Source organism: Pipistrellus kuhlii, unplaced genomic scaffold (genome assembly GCF_014108245.1).
Source record: "Pipistrellus kuhlii isolate mPipKuh1 unplaced genomic scaffold, mPipKuh1.p scaffold_m20_p_2, whole genome shotgun sequence".
Taxonomy (NCBI): Eukaryota; Metazoa; Chordata; class Mammalia; order Chiroptera; family Vespertilionidae; genus Pipistrellus; species Pipistrellus kuhlii.
Window position 1 is genome coordinate 56,763,122 of NW_023425515.1, and position 18,771 is coordinate 56,781,892.

The following is an 18,771-nucleotide window of genomic DNA, read 5'->3' on the forward strand; positions in this document are numbered from 1 at the left end:
CCCCTGGTGAGGGGTGGGGCAGGAGCCCCACCCAGACATAGGAGAAGGACAGTGGCCCCTGGCATCGGCCTTTGGCAGGGAGGCGCCTATGGGTCCAGGCAGTTGGACATCTCCCAAGGGCTCCTGGATTAGAGAGATGCAGGTAGGGCTGAGGGACCACCCTTCAAGCATGAATTTTGTGCACTGGGCCTCTAGTCTATGCTAATAAAAGAGTAACATGCCAATTGACCATACCTTTGCAACACCCACCAGCCAATCAGGAGCGAGTATGCAAAATAACCCAACAAAGACAGTGGGTTAATTTGCATACTCAGGCATAGAGCAGCCAGATGTGGGGCGGGGCACTTGTGTCATCACCATGGCGACAATGCAGGCATTCTGCACCACCCCAGCCACTCAGGGTCTTTGGGCAGCTTGGGAAGGGGGAAAGGTGGCTCCAGCTAGAACGAAGGCGATGCCTGCAGCCAGGGGAAGGAAGGCCCATTCCTGCATGAATCTCCATGCATCGGGTCTCTAGTTTATTAATATTATGGGAAGAAGCTGCTACAAAGTTCAGTAAAGTATGAAAATAAATAATGGAGTGAAACCCATTCAGAGTGACTTCGAAAAAGATGTTATACAATGTTAACATGATTATATTTCTAACTATTCAACAAAAAACACTTTTTGCACCTTTAGTATCTGAGATCTCAGACCTGAATATATTGTCCCTAACTAAAATAAATTATATAATTTGGTGGCCAAAACATAGATCTGCAGTCAGTGTTCTAGATTTTATTCCTGATTTTGTTACTACTTGTCCTATGTTCCATTGAGCATATCTCAACTAGCATACCATGTAAAATTAAGGTTCTTGGTATATATTGCCCTCATAAAAGAGAGGTAATATAAGTAAATTGTATCATAGGTACTAACTGTGAGAGCTTGATCATTGAAGATTTATTTCTGTTTTATAAATTTGACTATTTTTATATTAGGGATATAAAGCCTCCTCCTCACCAAATCCACTTTTTAAATATCAGAACACAGTTTTATTTCCTCTATGCTGTGTTTTTTGTAATTCAAAATTAGCTACAACCTGACTAATATGAGCACTTGTAATTGCTGTATGGATTCCTTTTATTGAGAAAGGCACCTAGAATGATTAAGTTCTGTTCTATCATAGCTTTATATTTTATTGTTTTGTTGCTTTTTTTTTTTTTTTTTTTTTTTTTTTTTGAGATGTTCTGAAACCTGGCTTACTCAGTTGGGAATTAGAAACTTCCAATATTAAACAGCAGAGTAGTTGGACATTCAGGAGCTTTGAGTTCTAAGCCCAGCCATAGTTCTTGATGGCATCACCCTCAATAAGCCATTATTCTTCTCTTGTGTCCTGTTCTGTTCATTTCCATTAAAAACCTTTCAGGTCTTCATTACAAAAGTTTGGGAGGATATATTTCAACTCGATGTATGGATCTAAAAAAACAAAAACAAAACAAAACAAAACAAAACAACAAACAAACAAACAAAAAATCCCTTAACCCCAAAAGATAAAAAGGAAACTGGAAAGTTGATAAATAGAAATTACTAAATAATGGGAACCAACAACATTCTATATCTGTCGTTGTGTTTGGTTTGGAAACACTGGTTGTTACCCAGAAACCGTATAGAATGTCACTGTGTGAGGAGTGTGATGATGAGAGCTCTCTTCCCAATTCCTCCTTGTGACACTCTGATCTGGTCGTTTTCCCAAGTACCATCAGTGTCTCCTCACAGGATCTGTGGGAATTATATGTTTGTCGGGCAGCTGCCTCTACAAGCAGAAAATGTTTCTGTTTTATTTGTCACCACATAGAGTTCCCATTAGATGGGAAAAGAGAGAAAAAGTAAGATTCTTGAATTCCTTCCTGCTCTCCTCAACACATACTTTCTCAGGGACAGCACAAGACACTACGAATAAAAAAAGAAAAATCACAGTCAAATAATAAACTCAGCTATTTGTAATCGGTGCATAACCTCTGTGAAGAAATTTGGGAGTAATTCACTTGCCACTCCAGCCTACCAATGTGAGATCTAATGTGCCTGCCCTGAACACTAATGGAGTCAGACGGCAGTACCACTAGCCCATGGGGACTCATTTCTCACATCACCAAAAAGTAATTGTCGTCATTTCCAGCCATCTGGTAGCCTGTATTGTGAAGATGAAGTTTCATTCAAGTAGTGCTTAAAAGTGTGGGCCCTGGAGTCTGCCTAAAGTCAAATCAGTTTTCTTCTTCTCACCTAGCCCCCTCTATATCTCACTTTCTCACCTATAAATAAAATTCTATTTATAGTAAATAACTCCAGTTAGCTTTTATTACAGTAGTAGTACTGGTGATAACAGTTATTAGGAGTAATCATATATATATTTTTAAATTATCTACCTATCTGTGAAATAGGCCTTATTAATTAAATTTTTAAATATTCAGCCTGCCACACACCAAGATGCTATTTAGAGACTTTCTATTGTAGTGATTAACCAGTGGTTTACTTATGGGGCTAAATTATAAGTAGCCAGGTTTTATTATCTCTACATATAAAGAGCCAGGGTTGTAACATCCAAAATGACCAAAGGCTCATTCAAATGCCAAGCTGCCCATGCAGAAGGTGAGGGTCTGAACTGCTGACCCCTCAGCAGTAGCTGCTGGCGAGGCCTCTCTCTCTCTCCCAGAAGTCAGCAGTTTAGGTGCTCACCAGCAGCCTGGGTGGCTGCTGATCAACCTCGCCTCTATGATCAGGGCTGGAGATAGGCTCATAGATGCTGACTGGCATAGGAACCAACTAATCAGAACCAAATTGGGTGAATTGCAAGGATCCAATGGCTGCCTAGGAGGTGGAGCTTTTGATGCTGACTGGCATAGAAACTGACCAATCAGAACCTAATCTGGGTGAACTGCAAAGGCAGAACCTAAGGTGGGGGCTAAGAAGGGGTTTTAAAGTGAAAGAAAGTGATTCAATTATTTAATGACCAGTATGGCAGTATAGTGCATATGGCTGGCTATCAGTCTAGATATAGGGATTATGTATTTTTGTCTTCCAAGAGCATCTCCTCCTGCTGTAAAAGGCCCCCCCCCCCCATTTAAGCAATCATATCCTATATAATTTATCCATACTAATTAGACCGGGTTAATCAGCTATCTTCCAGATGTCCAACTTCTTTCAGACAAAGCCATTGTGGTGGGAGCTGAGGCAGGGGCATTTAGGGGCGATCAGGCAGGAAGACAGAAGCAGTTAGTAGTGATCAGGCCAGCAGGGGAGGTCAGTTAGGGGTGATCAGGCAGGCAAGAGAGAGAAGTTAGGGGCAAGACCAGTCCAGTAGGGGAAGGCAGTTAGGAACAATAAAGCAGGCAGGCAGAGGAAGTTAGGGCTGATTAGACAGGCAGAGAGGTTAGGGGAGATCAGGCTGGTAGGAGGGCAAAGTAGGGGTGATCAGGCCAGCATGCAGAGTGGTTAGGAACAATTAGGCAGGCAGGAAGAGGGGTTAGAGATGACTAGGCAAGCAGGCAGGTGAGTGGTTAAGAGCCAGTCATTCTGGATTGTGAGACGGATGTCCAAATGCCAGTCACATATCCCCCGAGGGGTCCCAGATTGGAAAGGGTGCAAGCCAGGCTGAGGAACCACCCTCCATGCATGAATTTTATGCACTGGGCCTCTAATATCTTAATAACACAACTATAAAATGTTATATTAAATAACACGTTTTTTTCTGACATTTGAATAGAGGTTGGATTATACTCATTTTATATATAAGAAAATATAAGTAACAGTAATAAAGATTTATTCTTAATATGTGTAAATATTTACAATCTCTAATAGCCAATAAAAAGTCATTCTAATCAGAAAAGATCCGAGTCATTTTCATTATACTCCTCTGTGTATTTCCTATAGCACTTGGCCTTAGTGGAGAGAGTCTCACCTTAAGTAAGACTCATGCTTTTTATTTGTTCATTAAGTTTCTAGGAGGTCCTCAAACACCCTGCCTTCTTAACCCCCAATTTCCGAGGTCTAAAGTTATAAGAGTACTCAGCTCATATTTGCCACTTTCAGGAGCATGGACCAATGCTGCAAACCTGCTTTACTGACACAGTTACATATTCCATTTGCTTTTGTCTTTACAGTTCCACCAAAGATCTCCAACATCTCCTCGGATGTCACTGTGAATGAGGGCAGCAATGTGACCCTGGTCTGCATGGCCAATGGCCGTCCTGAACCTGTTATCACCTGGAGACACCTTACTCCAACTGGTAAGCAACCCTCCAGGCTCCAAAATGCCACACACTATTTTAGAGATCCCCACACTTCTGAGATCCCAGTGGATCTGAAAGGCAAACGTGTATCTTGTTATTATAACACTACTAGAATTGTGACATAGAAGCTATTTAGGGTCCTCCCTAGTCTTAGCTAATTGTGTTCATCTCTATAAAGTCTACAACTATGGTACAGATGTATATATTTTTTATTTTATTTTCAATAGAACACTCCCCAAGGCAACAAATATAGGAGCATTAAATGTCTTAAATAACTTCATATTATGTTGAAAGTGTATTACAGTTTGGTGCTTGAGTGTCTTGGGGCACATGTTTTGTATGGATTACATTTACATACTTTGTGTGTGTGTTTACTTTGCTTTAATTTTAACTATAGTTTCCTAATATGTAGCACCTTGTGAAGAAAATTTTCAGGAGAAATACAAAATTGTGACTTCTATTGTCTTGTCTCTGGCACCTGGCTCAGTGGATGGGGCATAAGGCAAGGACTGGGCTGCATGGCCTCATTGTGGATACCCACCTATTGATACTAATTCAGTAAAAATCAGAATTTTATTTTACTAGGAATGCTTTCTGCCTTCTCTCCTCCTCTTTTCCTTCATCTTCACCATAACTGGGTTCTAAGGTCCTGCTGCTTTTGGAATTTCATTTAAATATTTTTCCAAATTATTAAGGATTAACTATATGCATACTCCTCTACAAATTACATTATTTAGGTGCAAAATCATACTTTTGCAAATGACAGCCTTTGTAGAATGGAGCCTGCTGTTTAATTTTTTTATATAGAAGAGGTGTGGAAATATCATTTATTTTAGCAGATAGCTCTCAACTTTTAACTGATTTATACCTGATATTCTCTTAAAGTTTCTTTATAAAAATATCTAGAGATAATTGACAACAATTTTTATTTTGGAACAAACACCATACATGATTGTTGTTCAAAGCTAGACATACAAGGAAAGCTACCATGAGATATTTTAAAAGGCCATGATAGTATTTGGTTACAGCGTCTTAAAAAAACCCCACACAACTCTGTATTTTGTAGTGTGAGGATATTAGCCTTCATTTTATGTTAGCCCTTAAATTAATGTATCAAGTGAAGTGTGGACCAATCTATGGAACAGTCTTTTATTTAAGCAGATATTCTTAGTAGAGGCTCCTACATTTTTTAAAAATATATTTTATTGATTTTTTACAGAGGGAAAGGGAGAGAGATAGAGAGCTAGAAACGTCGATGAGAGAGAAACATCGACCAGTTGCCTCTTGCACAACCAATCTACATGCCCTTGCCCGGAATCGAAACTGGGACCCTTCAGTCCACAGACTGACGCTCTACCATTGAGCTAAAGTGGCTTCGGCTGCTCCCACTTACTTGAGAAAAATGTTACTCAGTACCAATCCTCACTGTTAATATATGCAACTTGTCATTTATTTATAATATATAAGAAGAATAAATGAGATACTTATTTGATAGATCAAGCTCATTTCCTCTCAAACCCAGTTTATACCCTCACATGGGAAAAAATACATATGGAGGGTAATTTGAAGTATGAACCTATGGGTATCATACATCTTTGACCAGCATTAAATTAAACCACCAGAGCACATTCTACTTGAATAGAATTATGTCATCCTCCAAATTTATACCATCTTTTTCTGTCACAAGTAGAACTGCTTTTACTGAATGACAATTCTATATACTAAAAGCCTAATATGCTAAGTGTCCAGCCATCCAGTCAGTGGTTCAACCAATCAAAGGCTAATATGCTAATATCGGGTCTCGTAATAATTAATGTCGTTTTTTAACATTCGTTTAAAATCTTGCTTGGCTTTGACTTGTATTGACATAACCTTCAAACACGTGGTGTCTACAGAACGTGTGAAGTGCAATTAACAAGTTTTGCTTGAAAAAGTTTGTGTTTGGTTTGGTTTTTGTTGCAAAACTAGGGCTAAGAAGATGGCGGATGAAGAGCATATTTGGCACTGCATGCTTTACGAGTTCCAATTAGGAAGAAAAGCAAGTGAGGCTGCAAAAAACATCTGTAGTGCTCTTGGTCAAGATGCAGTTAGCGCCAGAAAATGCCAGCGTTGGTTTGAGAAATTTTGCGAGGGAAATTTTTTGTTAGATGACAAGAGTGGTCGAGGCCGTGTGTCCAATTTTGATCGAGAAGTTCTTCAAGCTCTTTTGGTGCAAAATCCTCAAATTACCCAAGAGCTTGCGACAACTTTAAAATGTTCACAGAAAACAATTTCCAATCAATTGCGTGCACTTGGCAAAGTCCAAAAGTTTGGAAAAATGGGTTCCTCATGAGTTGACCGACAACAACCGTAATCAAAGAGTCACAATTTGCAGTTCGCTCCTCTCTCGTCAAAACCGTTTGCCGTTTTTAGAGCAAATTGTTACCGGAGATGAACAATGGGTGCTGTATGTTAATTTGAAAAGGCGGCCTCAATGGTTGGACAAAAATGAGGCTCCGCAGCCCATGCCAAAACCTGACTTGCATGCGAAAAAAGTGATGTTGTGTGTTTGGTGGAATTTTAAAGGAATTCTTCATTATGAACTTTTACCATCTAACCAAACCATTACAAGTGCAGTGTATAGTGCCCAATTGGAAAGGTTAGCCCAAGCTTTAAAGAGAAAAAGAACCCGAGCTGATTAATTGGAAGGGCGTAATTCTTCACCACGATAATGCACGACCGCATACTGCAAGAATCACTGCTGAAAAACTGCACCAGTTGGAATGGGAAATTCTCCCTCAACCTGCATATTCTCCTGATATTGCCCCTTCCGATTACCATTTGTTTCGTTCTTTGCAAAACTTGCTTCTTGGAAAAAAATTTAATAATGAAGAATGCCTCAAAAATGCATTGACCGAATTTTTTGCATCAAAATCACAAGAATTTTACAACAGAGGGATTAAAATGCTTCCTGAGCATTTGGCACAAGTAGTAGAAAACAACAGCAACTATACTGTTGATTAAATTTTGTTGTATTGTTTAAATTAGATTTAAAAAAGTGTTACAAAACGACATTAATTATTACTAGACCTAATAGTATGCTAAGGCCGTTCAACCACTCGTTATGATGTGCATTAACCACCAGGGGCAGACGCTCTGATTGGTATATTAGCTTGCTGCTGGGGTCCAACCAATCAGGACTAAGCAAGATAGATCAGACATGCCCTGGAGCCCTCCTATGGTTCCTCCCCAGCTCCAATCATGCACCAGTGGGGTTCCTGGTTGCTGGCCTGCACCCTCTTGCAATACTGGACCCCTCAGGGGATGTCAGAGAACCCCTCTCAGCCCAATCCTGCAGGCCAGGCCGAGGGACTCTACTGGTGCATGGATTTGTGCACCAGGCCTCTAGTTTGTTATAAAAACTATTGGTCCCCATTTAAAGGTGTCATAAAAGATCGCCTCTAAAATTATTGCTTTTTTTGTAATCTTTTTGAGAGATAGTTAATTTTATTACATAGTTTCCATTTCAAGGACATTTTAAGAAATTGCTATTTATTTTCATTTTTCTATTGCCCTTTTTCTAAGCAATGGTTTGTTCTTCTATAAATGAACCCAGTGAGTTTTTATAAGTGATCGTGAATCCTTCATTGTATTGACTAGTACCAAAGGTAGAGCCAAATTTATGGCTCATTTATAAAAGAATATAGGAAATCCTATGTCAATTACAAGTTAACAATATGGATTTTAAGCAAACTATATGAATTTTATGGCATGAAATTCTTGCTTTCTTCTTGTTTTCTTACCATTATTTTAATATTGTCTCACTTTCTATAATTAATTTACCGTATTTTTCGGACCATAAGACGCTCCGGACCATAAGATGCACCAGTTTTTAGAGAAGGGAAATGAAGAAAAAAAGATTCTGAAACAAATAGTGTCCTAAAATATTTTATGTGCATTAAAACCCAACATCACAGTCATAAACACATGTAATCAACCCTGTAAAGTAAACAGCAGCATTTAGAACCATTTTAGAGCCGGGCAAGCACACAGAGACCACACAGAGCCGGGCAAGTAAAAAAACTTTTTTTTAAAAGTATATGTGTAGGCTATATTTGGACCATAAGACGCAGGGACTTTTTCCCTCCACTTCTGGGGGGAAAAAAGTGTGTCTTACGGTCCGAAAAATACGGTAAATGTATATATAATATATTCTTTATAATCTCTTAATTTCTGTGGAAAAAGTTTGTAAAGAATAGAAGAAAGAAGGAAGATGGATTATATTCAATTTATAATCAAGCAATGAACATTAATAAAACTATTTTATTTCTTTAGATGCACTATTGCCTATTAAATGTTTTTTCTCAGGCAAACAATGCTATTGGTGACCTGAATCTAAAGATATATTCTTTTTCTATTCCTTGTTTTCAGAAAAATAGTTCGCTAGAGTCAGAGTTTCAAGGTTTGGTCTAGGAGTTTAGAACTTCATGGCTAACACTGGTAAACTTTAATATATATATATATATATATATATATATATATATATATATATATATATATATATACACACACACACACACACAGACACACCCAAAACTGATTTGGCTCAGTGGATAGAGCATCGCTCTGTGGACTGAAAGGTCCCAGGTTAGATTTTGGTCAAGGGCATGTACCTTGGTTGTGGGCACAACCAAGAGAGGGGTGTGCAGGAGGCAGCTGGTCGATGTTTCTCTCTCATTGATGTTTCTAGCTCTCTATCCCTCCCCCTTCCTCTCTCTCTATATATAACTGGTTTTTTAGAAAGTGTGATAGAGAGATAGAAACATCGATGAGAGAGAAACATCACTTAGCTGCCTCCTGCATGCCCCCACTGGGGATTGAGCCCACAACCCGGGCATGAGTCCTGACTCAGAATGTAACCATGAACTGTTGGTTTATGAGTCAAAGCTCAATCAATGAGTCACACTGGCTGGGCTCTAGTAAACTTTTTAATGATAATGAACATGTGATTTGAACTCTGAATAACCTGGTTATAGATGATGTTTCAAGTCAACAAAGTTTGTAGGTAGAACAGATATTCCACAGTAAAGGCAGCATCTAGATACAGTAAGAGAACCCAAAAAATCAGCTAGAAAAATAGGTGTATTCACAGTGGTTTCCAATAGGCAGACCAGGAGGCAGCAAACTACATTTACTGGGCCAAATTCTGCCTGCTCCACTTTTGTGCAGCCTGCAAGCTAAGAATGGTTTGTAAATTGTTAGGAAACATTTCAAAAGAAGAATTCTATTTTTGTTATGAAAAAAATATATATGACATTCACATTTCAGTGCCCATGAATAAAGTTTTAAGGAAACACAGCCATACTCACTCATTTACATATTGTCTATCACTGTCTTTGACCTAAAACAGCAGAGTTGAATAGTTGAAACAAAGGTGGCTTAGCCCCAAAGCCTAAAATGTTCTCTATCTGACCTTTTATAGTATAGTTTACAGCCAGCCTCCTGTTCAAGCCTATGTCTTGGAGCATAGGATGGGGATTTCTGCACTCATCCTTAATGCTATAAGGCTTTGGAGTTATCATCCATTTAGTTCCTAAGGACATCTCAAGGGAAAGAACTTTATTCTTCTGTAATACTCTATCTAGGTCCTCTCTGTGGGTCAAATTCTATTCTGGCGCATGCAAAACTAACTCCCACTGCTTTCACAGACTCAAGGGCAAACTCCAGTTCTCCCTTACAATGGTATTAATTCCTTAGCCCACACTTTCATCTCTTTCATATCTAACCTAAATAAGCATCTATCCGATCATAATCATATTCCCGGTGACAGAAGAGAGAATTTGCTTTTTCCTGTCCTATAAAGGAAACTAGGGTTTATTTTTTCATTTTTGATTTTTGTGGATTATTTTCCTTTTTCTTTTTTCTTCTTCAAAATTTGAAAATGGGATGATCCTTTCAGCCTATATTGCAAAAGCCTTTCTTGGAGACACCCAAAGAAGAGGTTGTGCTCCCTGTGTGACAGCAAAGCTACCTGCAACCCGTGGCCTTGTGAGGAAAAAAAAAAAAGTCCAGCTAGCTTTGTTCAATTATTAATTGTGCCTTCAACAGTACAGAGTGTGACTGGCTGGCAGAGGAAAGTACCTGTAATTAGCTCGACCCCACAGGGACTCTGAGCCCTGAAAGGGGGAAGATTCCATGCAGGGTTCACAAGGACCTGATTACCTGTCATTTGATGATAAGATGGGGAGGAAGGGAAATAAGTGCAAGGTATATTTTTTATAAGTGAAAGAATATTTTTACCTCTTGATTCAGGTTTTATATTTTTAATTTTAGGATGGGCCATTTTATTTCTCTTTCTTTTGACACCTGAAATTACTTTCAAGTATACTGCTAATGGTTTTAAAGCAGGATATTAGAAGAATTGTGAATCCTTCATACATATAAAATCAAAACATATGTATGCTTGACTGAGATGAAGGAAAAGAGATTGATGCTTTTGGTGGTTGTCTTTCCTGTATTTCTGATTTCTTCATTTTTCTCTCCTCTTATTCTGTATAGTCAAAATGATGTGCCATGTATGTGGTGGTTAAATATGACCTATTTTCTCCCTTAATTAAGTTAGGCTTTCATAATCCTGTAACTCCCAGAGGGCAATTGCACCGTAGCATGTATTTTCTATAGAGTGTTTGATCTCCCTTCTGTGAGCCATGCTACTCTCATCTTCTCTTAACTTTGTTTCTAAATCTTTCTTCTCACACTCCAGAGGAAGTCTCTTTCTCAAGTATGCCTTGTGTGGTGTCAAGATTGTTCAGGGTTACAGGAAGTTTTTATGCATTTCATTTCTATAAAGGATTTTACAATCTCAGTAGCTTTCTATATCAGAAAGAAAGAAAGAAAGAAAGAAAGAAAGAAAGAAAGAAAGAAAGAAAGAAAGAAAGAAAGAAAGAAAGAAAGAAAGAGGGAGGGAGGGAGGGAGGGAGAGAGGGGGGAAGGAAGGAAGGAAGGAAGGAAGGAAGGAAGGAAGGAAGGAAGGAAGGAAGGAAGGAAGGAAGGAAGGAAGGAAAGAAAAAAGCACATTGACCATTCAGGCTGAGAACAACTTAATCAGTGCTATACAATTCTTTGTCCAAGACAAAAGCCAGATGTGGCATTGCACAAAGTAAGACATATTTTGCATTTTAGTGGAATGGATGGGAAAACATTGTGCTGGGAGGAGCCCAGGGGACTCTGGAGAATCTAAAATCTCATTTTCTCATTGGATGTTGTGTTTTAATCATTTGGCTGGACATTTCCTCTTAATTCATTTCTAAGTTTGAAACTTGATAGTACTTTTAAACTCCATTAATGCTTTAACCCCATCTGTCTTACTTCTAATTTTTTAACTCAACCAATTATTATTATTTCCAGCCTAGACTCTTCAAGGCTTAGAAAAAATATATAATGTTAAAATATGTTCATTTATTTAAATTCCAGAAGTACATGTTATAGGTAACTATCATCTGCTCTTCTTAGTTAGCATACTAGAATAGACAGGATTTCACACTTCACACAGAGAGTATATGATATACAACTTAAGTTTTAGGAAATTCTTTCTCTGAGATTTTTTTTCTTATATGGACCTTCCAGAAGGTTCTGTGTGTCAATGTTGGTAGTAGATGAATGTGGAAGAACCTAACCTAGACACTTTGCAGGGAAAGGCTTTTGACTACCTGGTAACAATATAAATGAGAATAAAGGTGCAACTTGTTCTATTTGTTGTTTTAATTTATTTCTTGCATTTTTATTTTTAATATTCCATTTTTCTTTACAAACAGCAGGAAAAAATTGCTACTGCTTTCTTTTCATTGTCTTACTTGTATATTGTTTCTTAAATATCTCAACTGCCAATACAGAATTACATCCAAATTAGCCTTGATCTCATTTCATAATTTGTTCTTTGGGCAAGAAATATTTATGGAATGCTCACTCTGTAAAAGGACAAAATGAAGAGCATGACAGCCATGCTCTCTGCACAAATGGAGCTTATAGTTCAATGAGAAAGCACAACATTAAACTAATAATTGCATGAGTAACCCTTCGATTAGATTTATATAGTATAAAGAAAAATTATAGCATTTGATAAAGTCATAAAACAGGTCCATATAGTAAAATCTGCAAGGCCAGCAAGGCTTTCCTGAGGGGAACTTATGCGGAGACCTCCAGGATGAATGGACCTGGCCAAGAAAATAGGGAGATAAGAGTGTCCCAAGCAGGAATAAAATATTATATTTATAATATATATTATAATATATATTAAGAATATAATATATATGCATTTAAGAATCCAAGGAGCATCTTTATGTGAAACCACGATGTCAATGTTTAATTATACTACTTTTGTTAATGTTTAAATTTTTTTTTAGCACACATTATTTTTCTTCTACTTTTTAATATTCCTGTTTTCTTTCCAAAGAAAAATAAATAAAACTCTTGCTATAATTTTTTTTTCAGTTTCTTACTTGTATACCGGTTATAAATATATAATGCTGAATATACCAATATATATACTTTACCAGTATAGCAGGCATATAGGCAATTGTTTGTGAGTGTGAAAATATTAAGTTTAGGTCAGAAACCTTTCTTTTCCCACAAAGATGATTTCAAAGTAGCCTAATAAAGTCAACACAAATTCTTTTTCAGTTACCTTATCATGAAAACAAATGGGTAACTTAGAAAACAAAGACTACATGCCCTAACCGGTTTGGCTCAGTGGATAGAGAGCCGGCCTGTGGACTCAAGGGTCCCAGGTTCAATTCCAGTCGAGGGCATGTACCTTGGTTGCAGGCACATACCCAATAGGGAGTGTGCAGGTGGCAGCTGATAGATGTTTTTCACTGATGTTTCTAGCTATCTATCCCTCTCCCTTCCTCTCTGTGAAAAATCAATAAAATATACATATTTAAAAAAAAAATAAGAACAGAATCATCATAAACTATGCTTGCCCTGGCTCTTGTGGCTCAGTTGGTTGAGCATCATCCCATGCACCAAAAGGTCACCCACTCAATTCCTGGTCAGTTTATATGTCCAGGTTGTGGGTTGTGTCCCTAGTCAGGGTGCGTACAGAAGGCAACCGATCAATGTTTTATTTTCACATTGATCTTTCTCTCTTTCTCTCCCTGTCTCTTTCTCTCTCTAAAAAACAAACAAACAAACAAACAAACAAACAAAAACAAACAAAACCATCCCAGCTGGCATGGCTCAGTGATTGAGCATTGACCTATGAACCAGGAGGTCATGGTTCAATTCCCGGTTAAGGCACATGCCCAGGTTGCAGGCTCCATCCCCAGTATGGGGTGCAGAAGGCAGCTGATAATGATTCTCTCTCATCATTGATATTTCTTATCTCTCTCTCCCTTCTCCTTACTCTCCAAAATCTCCAATATATATATGCAAAGTGTCCCCTCGGGAGTTTGATCAGGAGACCCATAATTTGATAGCTTACTATGATTACTCTGACCACCAAGGGGCGGTGCAGAATGAAGGAAAGCCCTGGCCAGCAGCCAAAAGGCCCTGATAGGCCCTGATTGCCAACCAGGCCTAAGGACCTTACCTGTGCACGAATAGTAAAAATATAAAACAAAAGAAACAACAACAACAATAAAAAAAACCCACACAAACAAATACAAATCAATAAAAACGTGTTTTTAAAACTATAGTTTTGTTTTATTGAATAATATACATTTCAAATATATAGGATATTTTCTTTCAATAAGACACTCTGTGAAATGTTTACTGCAGATTTTTATATCTGGAAATTTTTGTTTTGTGAATGTGTGGCAACAAAGCTTTTAGCTCTGTCACTGCAATGAACTAGTGCTATAGTGGAGGTTGGGGATTGGGTGCCAGAAGTTCATGCCCACTTGGTTTTGGTAGTAGAGAGCAGTTCATAGGTTGAGTCAAAGAACCTCCTTTGCAAGACAGGAGCCTCCATTGCAGAGCCATACATTTTATAATACCTCCTGTGGTTCACTATAAACCAGTCCTCCTGGGTATAGCCACCTGTGGCATAGTTGCCATTTCCACTATTAGATAATCAATTGGATTTCTGAATCTGACCAATCATCAGAATTACCTAGAAGCAAATTAAAAATAAATAAATAAAAAAGATTCCCTGGCTCAACTCACACTTTAATCATCTCTTTCAGTGAATTCTGAGACTCTGTAGGAGTAAAACCTCCCAATAAGTCAAATCACCAGCCAAGTGAGCAGAATGGTGACTCTGTAAGCATAGGAGGGAAAGCAGCTTTAAAGTAGTGATTTTCTACTCTGTTGTGCTGGAAAGTCATCTGGAATGTTGTGAAAATGCAAATTGGGATTCTATTTTGCCTGTGTCCATGAGCTATGTATATAAGTATATAAGATTTAAGTACTTTGGTTTATTTCTTCTCATCCTCCCCACCCCACATTGAGGTTTGTCAGTCTGTTCCCTGCTTCCCTGCTTTCATTCTTATTTTGTTGGTCAATTCATTTCCTTGGGGAGGGGCAGGTAGGGGCTGGGAGTAGCGAGGGTCAGGAGAATGGGATATATCTGTAATATTAACAGCAATAAAAATATTTAATAGAATAAAAATAATGCAAATTCTGATTCACTGGGTCTGGGATGGGTCCTGAAATTTGCCATTCTAATAATAGCACCCACATAATACTGATGCTATGATTCCATGGAACACATTTTAAACATCATTCTGGATCTTCAGATCAAAGTAATTTAGAAGATCCTAGGATGTATAAATAGTCTAGCACAGATAAACACGTAGGTAAGTCCCAAAAGGTAAACAGTATTCACCAAATATTATTATAATTTTTTAAATATTTGAATTTCTCTATTCCACCCTACAGATTCAGAGGTGGTTCAAAGAATAATAAAGATAATTATGGTTTTGAGAAGTAAGATTGATCCTTGCCTATCAAGATTGGACCATGATCAATAGAACTGGCATAACCTTCAAACTTTATAGAGATGCGGAATATTGAGCTCCATTCTAGACCCACTGAATCAGAACCTGCTTTTCATCAAACCCTGGGATTGTTTGTATGCACTTTAAATTTTGAAAAGCCCTACACTAGAGATGATGAGTCTTTGTGTGCAGAGAAAGCTGTTTTCCTAATTATTTGAAGTGTAGAAACTAAAGAACTTTTCCCACTTTCTATCAACTAGTTAACCTAAACTTCACCCCCACTTCTCTTCCCTCGAAATGCATTTCTACCAAGAAAACAGAAAAAAAAAAAAAATAGGATGGGACTAAAACACTGTGCCATTAAATATGGCTGCTGCTAAATATTTTAGGAAAGCCATATTTATGGCTAATGTATAGAAAAGCAATATATCTAATGATTCATCTACTACATCAGATGCTGTTGCTAAATAATTTATGAAAATTTAGCTTAGTGTGTGAGGAAATACTGCTGAATGACAGTTGCCACTTTTATCATCATCCTCTATAATAAAACTTAGTATGCTAAGTGTCTGGTCATCCCGTTGTCTGTTCAATGCTCAATAAAGGAGCTGCCCCCTGGTGGTCAGTGCGCTCCCACAGGGGGAGCACTGCTCAGCCAGAAGTCAAGCTCATGCTGGCAAGCACCATGGTGGTGGTGACAGGAGCCTCTCCCTCCTCTGTGGCAGCACTAAGAATGTCCTACTGCTGGCTTAGGCCTGCTCCCCACTGGGATTGGACCTAAGCTGTCAGTCAGACATCCCCAAAGGGCTCCTGGACTGCAAGAGGGTGCAGGCTGGGCTGAGGGAAGCACCCCCACACACACTCTGAGTGCATGAATTTTGTGCACTGAGCCTGGAGTCTTTTATAATGGCTTTATCTTTAAAACACAGACAATAACATGTACCTTGCCTGCTTCACTCTGCTGCTTAGAAGGATCAAATAAGATAATGAATATGAAAGTAGTTTGAGAAGTGTAAAGCTCTCTACAAATGTAAGGGAGTACAGGAAGAGTGACTTTGCAGGAAAAAAAAAAAGAAAAAAGAAAATTTAAAGTCATAGAGCCTGGGTTCGAGTTTGTTCTCCACCATTTAATTTCTTTGAGCTTTCAGATAAGTCATTTAACTTTCCATAGGAAAAATATCAAAGTAATACTTGCTTATCTATCAAGAGTCATGTGTTACCTTAAGTGAGATAATGTGTATAAGAATAGCATTATTCAGGTGCTATTTTTTTTATTACTATTATCTTAGATTCTGCAATGCAAAATAGAAGCCTAAATTACAATAATCTTTTTGGGGTAATGGTAGCAAAGACTGACTGCAAGACTAAAACACTCCATTTGACCCAAATAAGTAATAAACTAGTGGTTCTCAGGTTGTGGTCCCCAAACCAGCAACATTCACATCACTGAGGAACTTGTTAGAAATGCAGATTATCAGACCTCACATCAGATGGACTGAATCTGACACTCTAGGTTGAATGATTTGTAGTTTAATAAGCCCTTCAGGTAATTCTGATGCACATTAAACTTAGAACCCCTGCAGTATAGAAAACACATGCTTTCGAGAGAGAATTGTGTGCTATTTTTACCAAGCACAAGGATGGGAGCACTTGAGATTCTTTCTGTGTAATAATAAATCAACAGGAAAATTTTTTATGCCTGAGAGAGAGAAAGAGGAGAGAGAGAGAGAGAGAGAGAGAGAGAGAGAGAGAGAGAGAGAGAGAGAGTTAAAATAATTTGATATATATATGCACTATCACATTTCTATGGTTAGACTTTCTGTCACTTTAAATGAAGAGGTTTAGAAGTAACAACTGCACAGAAATTTCCACTTTGTCTTTTTCCATCTACAGTCTAATAATGTTGGAAGCTAACATATCACTTAAAATGTGCAAACATTTCTGAAATCTTTATTCTTCTCTAGACATATTCCTTTTCAAGTCTCCCAGTAGACTTGAAAAGGAATATGAGGTTGCAATTAATTCTATGAAAATGGAGAAACCTCAATAGGTAACTCAACTGGGGTCACACTGCCCACAAAAGACATGCTTATTAAATGGCCCCATGTCACTCAAACATTTGTGAGAAGCATGATACTTTGCAGAAACTGCCTTGCCATTTCTTTTATGTGTCATCACCTGTCTTCATTTTATGAATTAAATCAGGTGTTTTTCTCAAGTTGGTTAACAATTCGGGAAGCCCAGAAGAAATATGAAGTTAGATGACTCTTCAATGTGTCTGCATTGACTAACATGTTAAAATCTGGTGAATGGACGAAAAAAGAAAGATAAAACTTTAATAATTCACTTGGCAAATATCAATGCAAATCACATCTAATTCTTCAAGGTATTCTAGTAATAAAAACGGAAATGTCAGTCTCTGAATGATATCAGTCTTTTTTTCTTTCTTTTTTCTTTTCTTTTTTGGCCTGGTCACTGAGGCTTTATGCTATTCTGGTTGTGGAAAGACAGAGCCAGCTCAGGGAGTGAGGGATTTGAAAAGTGGACAGGAAAATGTTACTGAAAGTTAGCTTTTATGTGGCAATCCAGGAGATATTTTGCATCTTGGAAAATTCCTACCACTCCAAAAGTAACTAAATGAAGCATGGCAAAGTTGCTTCAAATTGCAACAAAATATAAACTCCAGAATTTCACCTTTAAAGGGAAGTCATTCGGAATATAACGTGTGTCACTGAGGATTTGGATGCCTGTAGGTTATGGTCAGTTTCTATGGACACAAAGGTGGGCAGTTCTCTGGATACCTCTGGGATTTGGACAGCTCAGGTTAGGAGCCATCCGGGAGAATGCAGACGGATTCACCTTGTTCCCTGAAGAAAGGATGGGTAGACACTTTTATATTTTAGCAAATAATTAATTGTGGTAACTCTGCTGGCAGCACTTGTAATGACTTCTATAAGCCTGCATATTTAATAATAATTAAATAAGCCCATGGGGGAAGGGGGCATATGTGAGGAGGGGTTTGGGATGGGAAAGGGGGGATGAGGACAATTATGTGATACCATAATCAATAAAATAAAAAAATAAATAAAATAAACCATGTACTTAGACAAAAGAATTTATTTTGGATCTGGGCCTTCCTTTGTGATATTCCTTTCTTCATCTGAATTAAGAGCAAAAGACTTCTTAAAGCAAAAACAAAAAAAAACAAACAAGACAAAAACCCCACTTTTTAAAAAACTGTCACCATAGTATCATGGCCAGTTTGGGCTGCCCTATCAAACTACCATGGACTGGGGGCTTAAACAACATGCATTTATTTTCTCACAACTCTGCATGCTAGACGTCCATTACATGGATGTGGCATGGCCAGGTTCTGGTGAGGGCTTTCTTCCTGGCTTTATCTTACTGTGTGCTCACCAAGACGCTTTTTGTGTGCATGCAGAGATGGGGAGCAAGCAAACTCGCTGGGCTTTCTCCTTGCAAGGCACTAGTCCTACCATGAGTCCTACCTACTCATGACCTCGCCTAAATCTAATTACTTCCCAAAGTCCTATCTCCACATATCAGCACATTGAGGGTTAGAGCTGGAG

The 18,771-nt window shown here is 38.2% G+C and overlaps 1 protein-coding gene across 3 annotated transcripts in view; it reads left to right on the forward strand.

Moving 5' to 3' along the window:
* The window catches only part of LOC118724837 (limbic system associated membrane protein), a 625,625-nt gene that overhangs the window by 384,807 nt on the left and 222,047 nt on the right, over window positions 1–18,771 (forward strand). For all 3 annotated transcript variants that reach the window (XM_036448497.2, XM_036448498.2, XM_036448500.2), the window contains exon 3: window positions 4,137–4,262. In XM_036448497.2, the coding sequence (XP_036304390.1) occupies window positions 4,137–4,262 (126 nt within the window). The remainder of the gene's footprint in view (window positions 1–4,136; window positions 4,263–18,771) is intronic.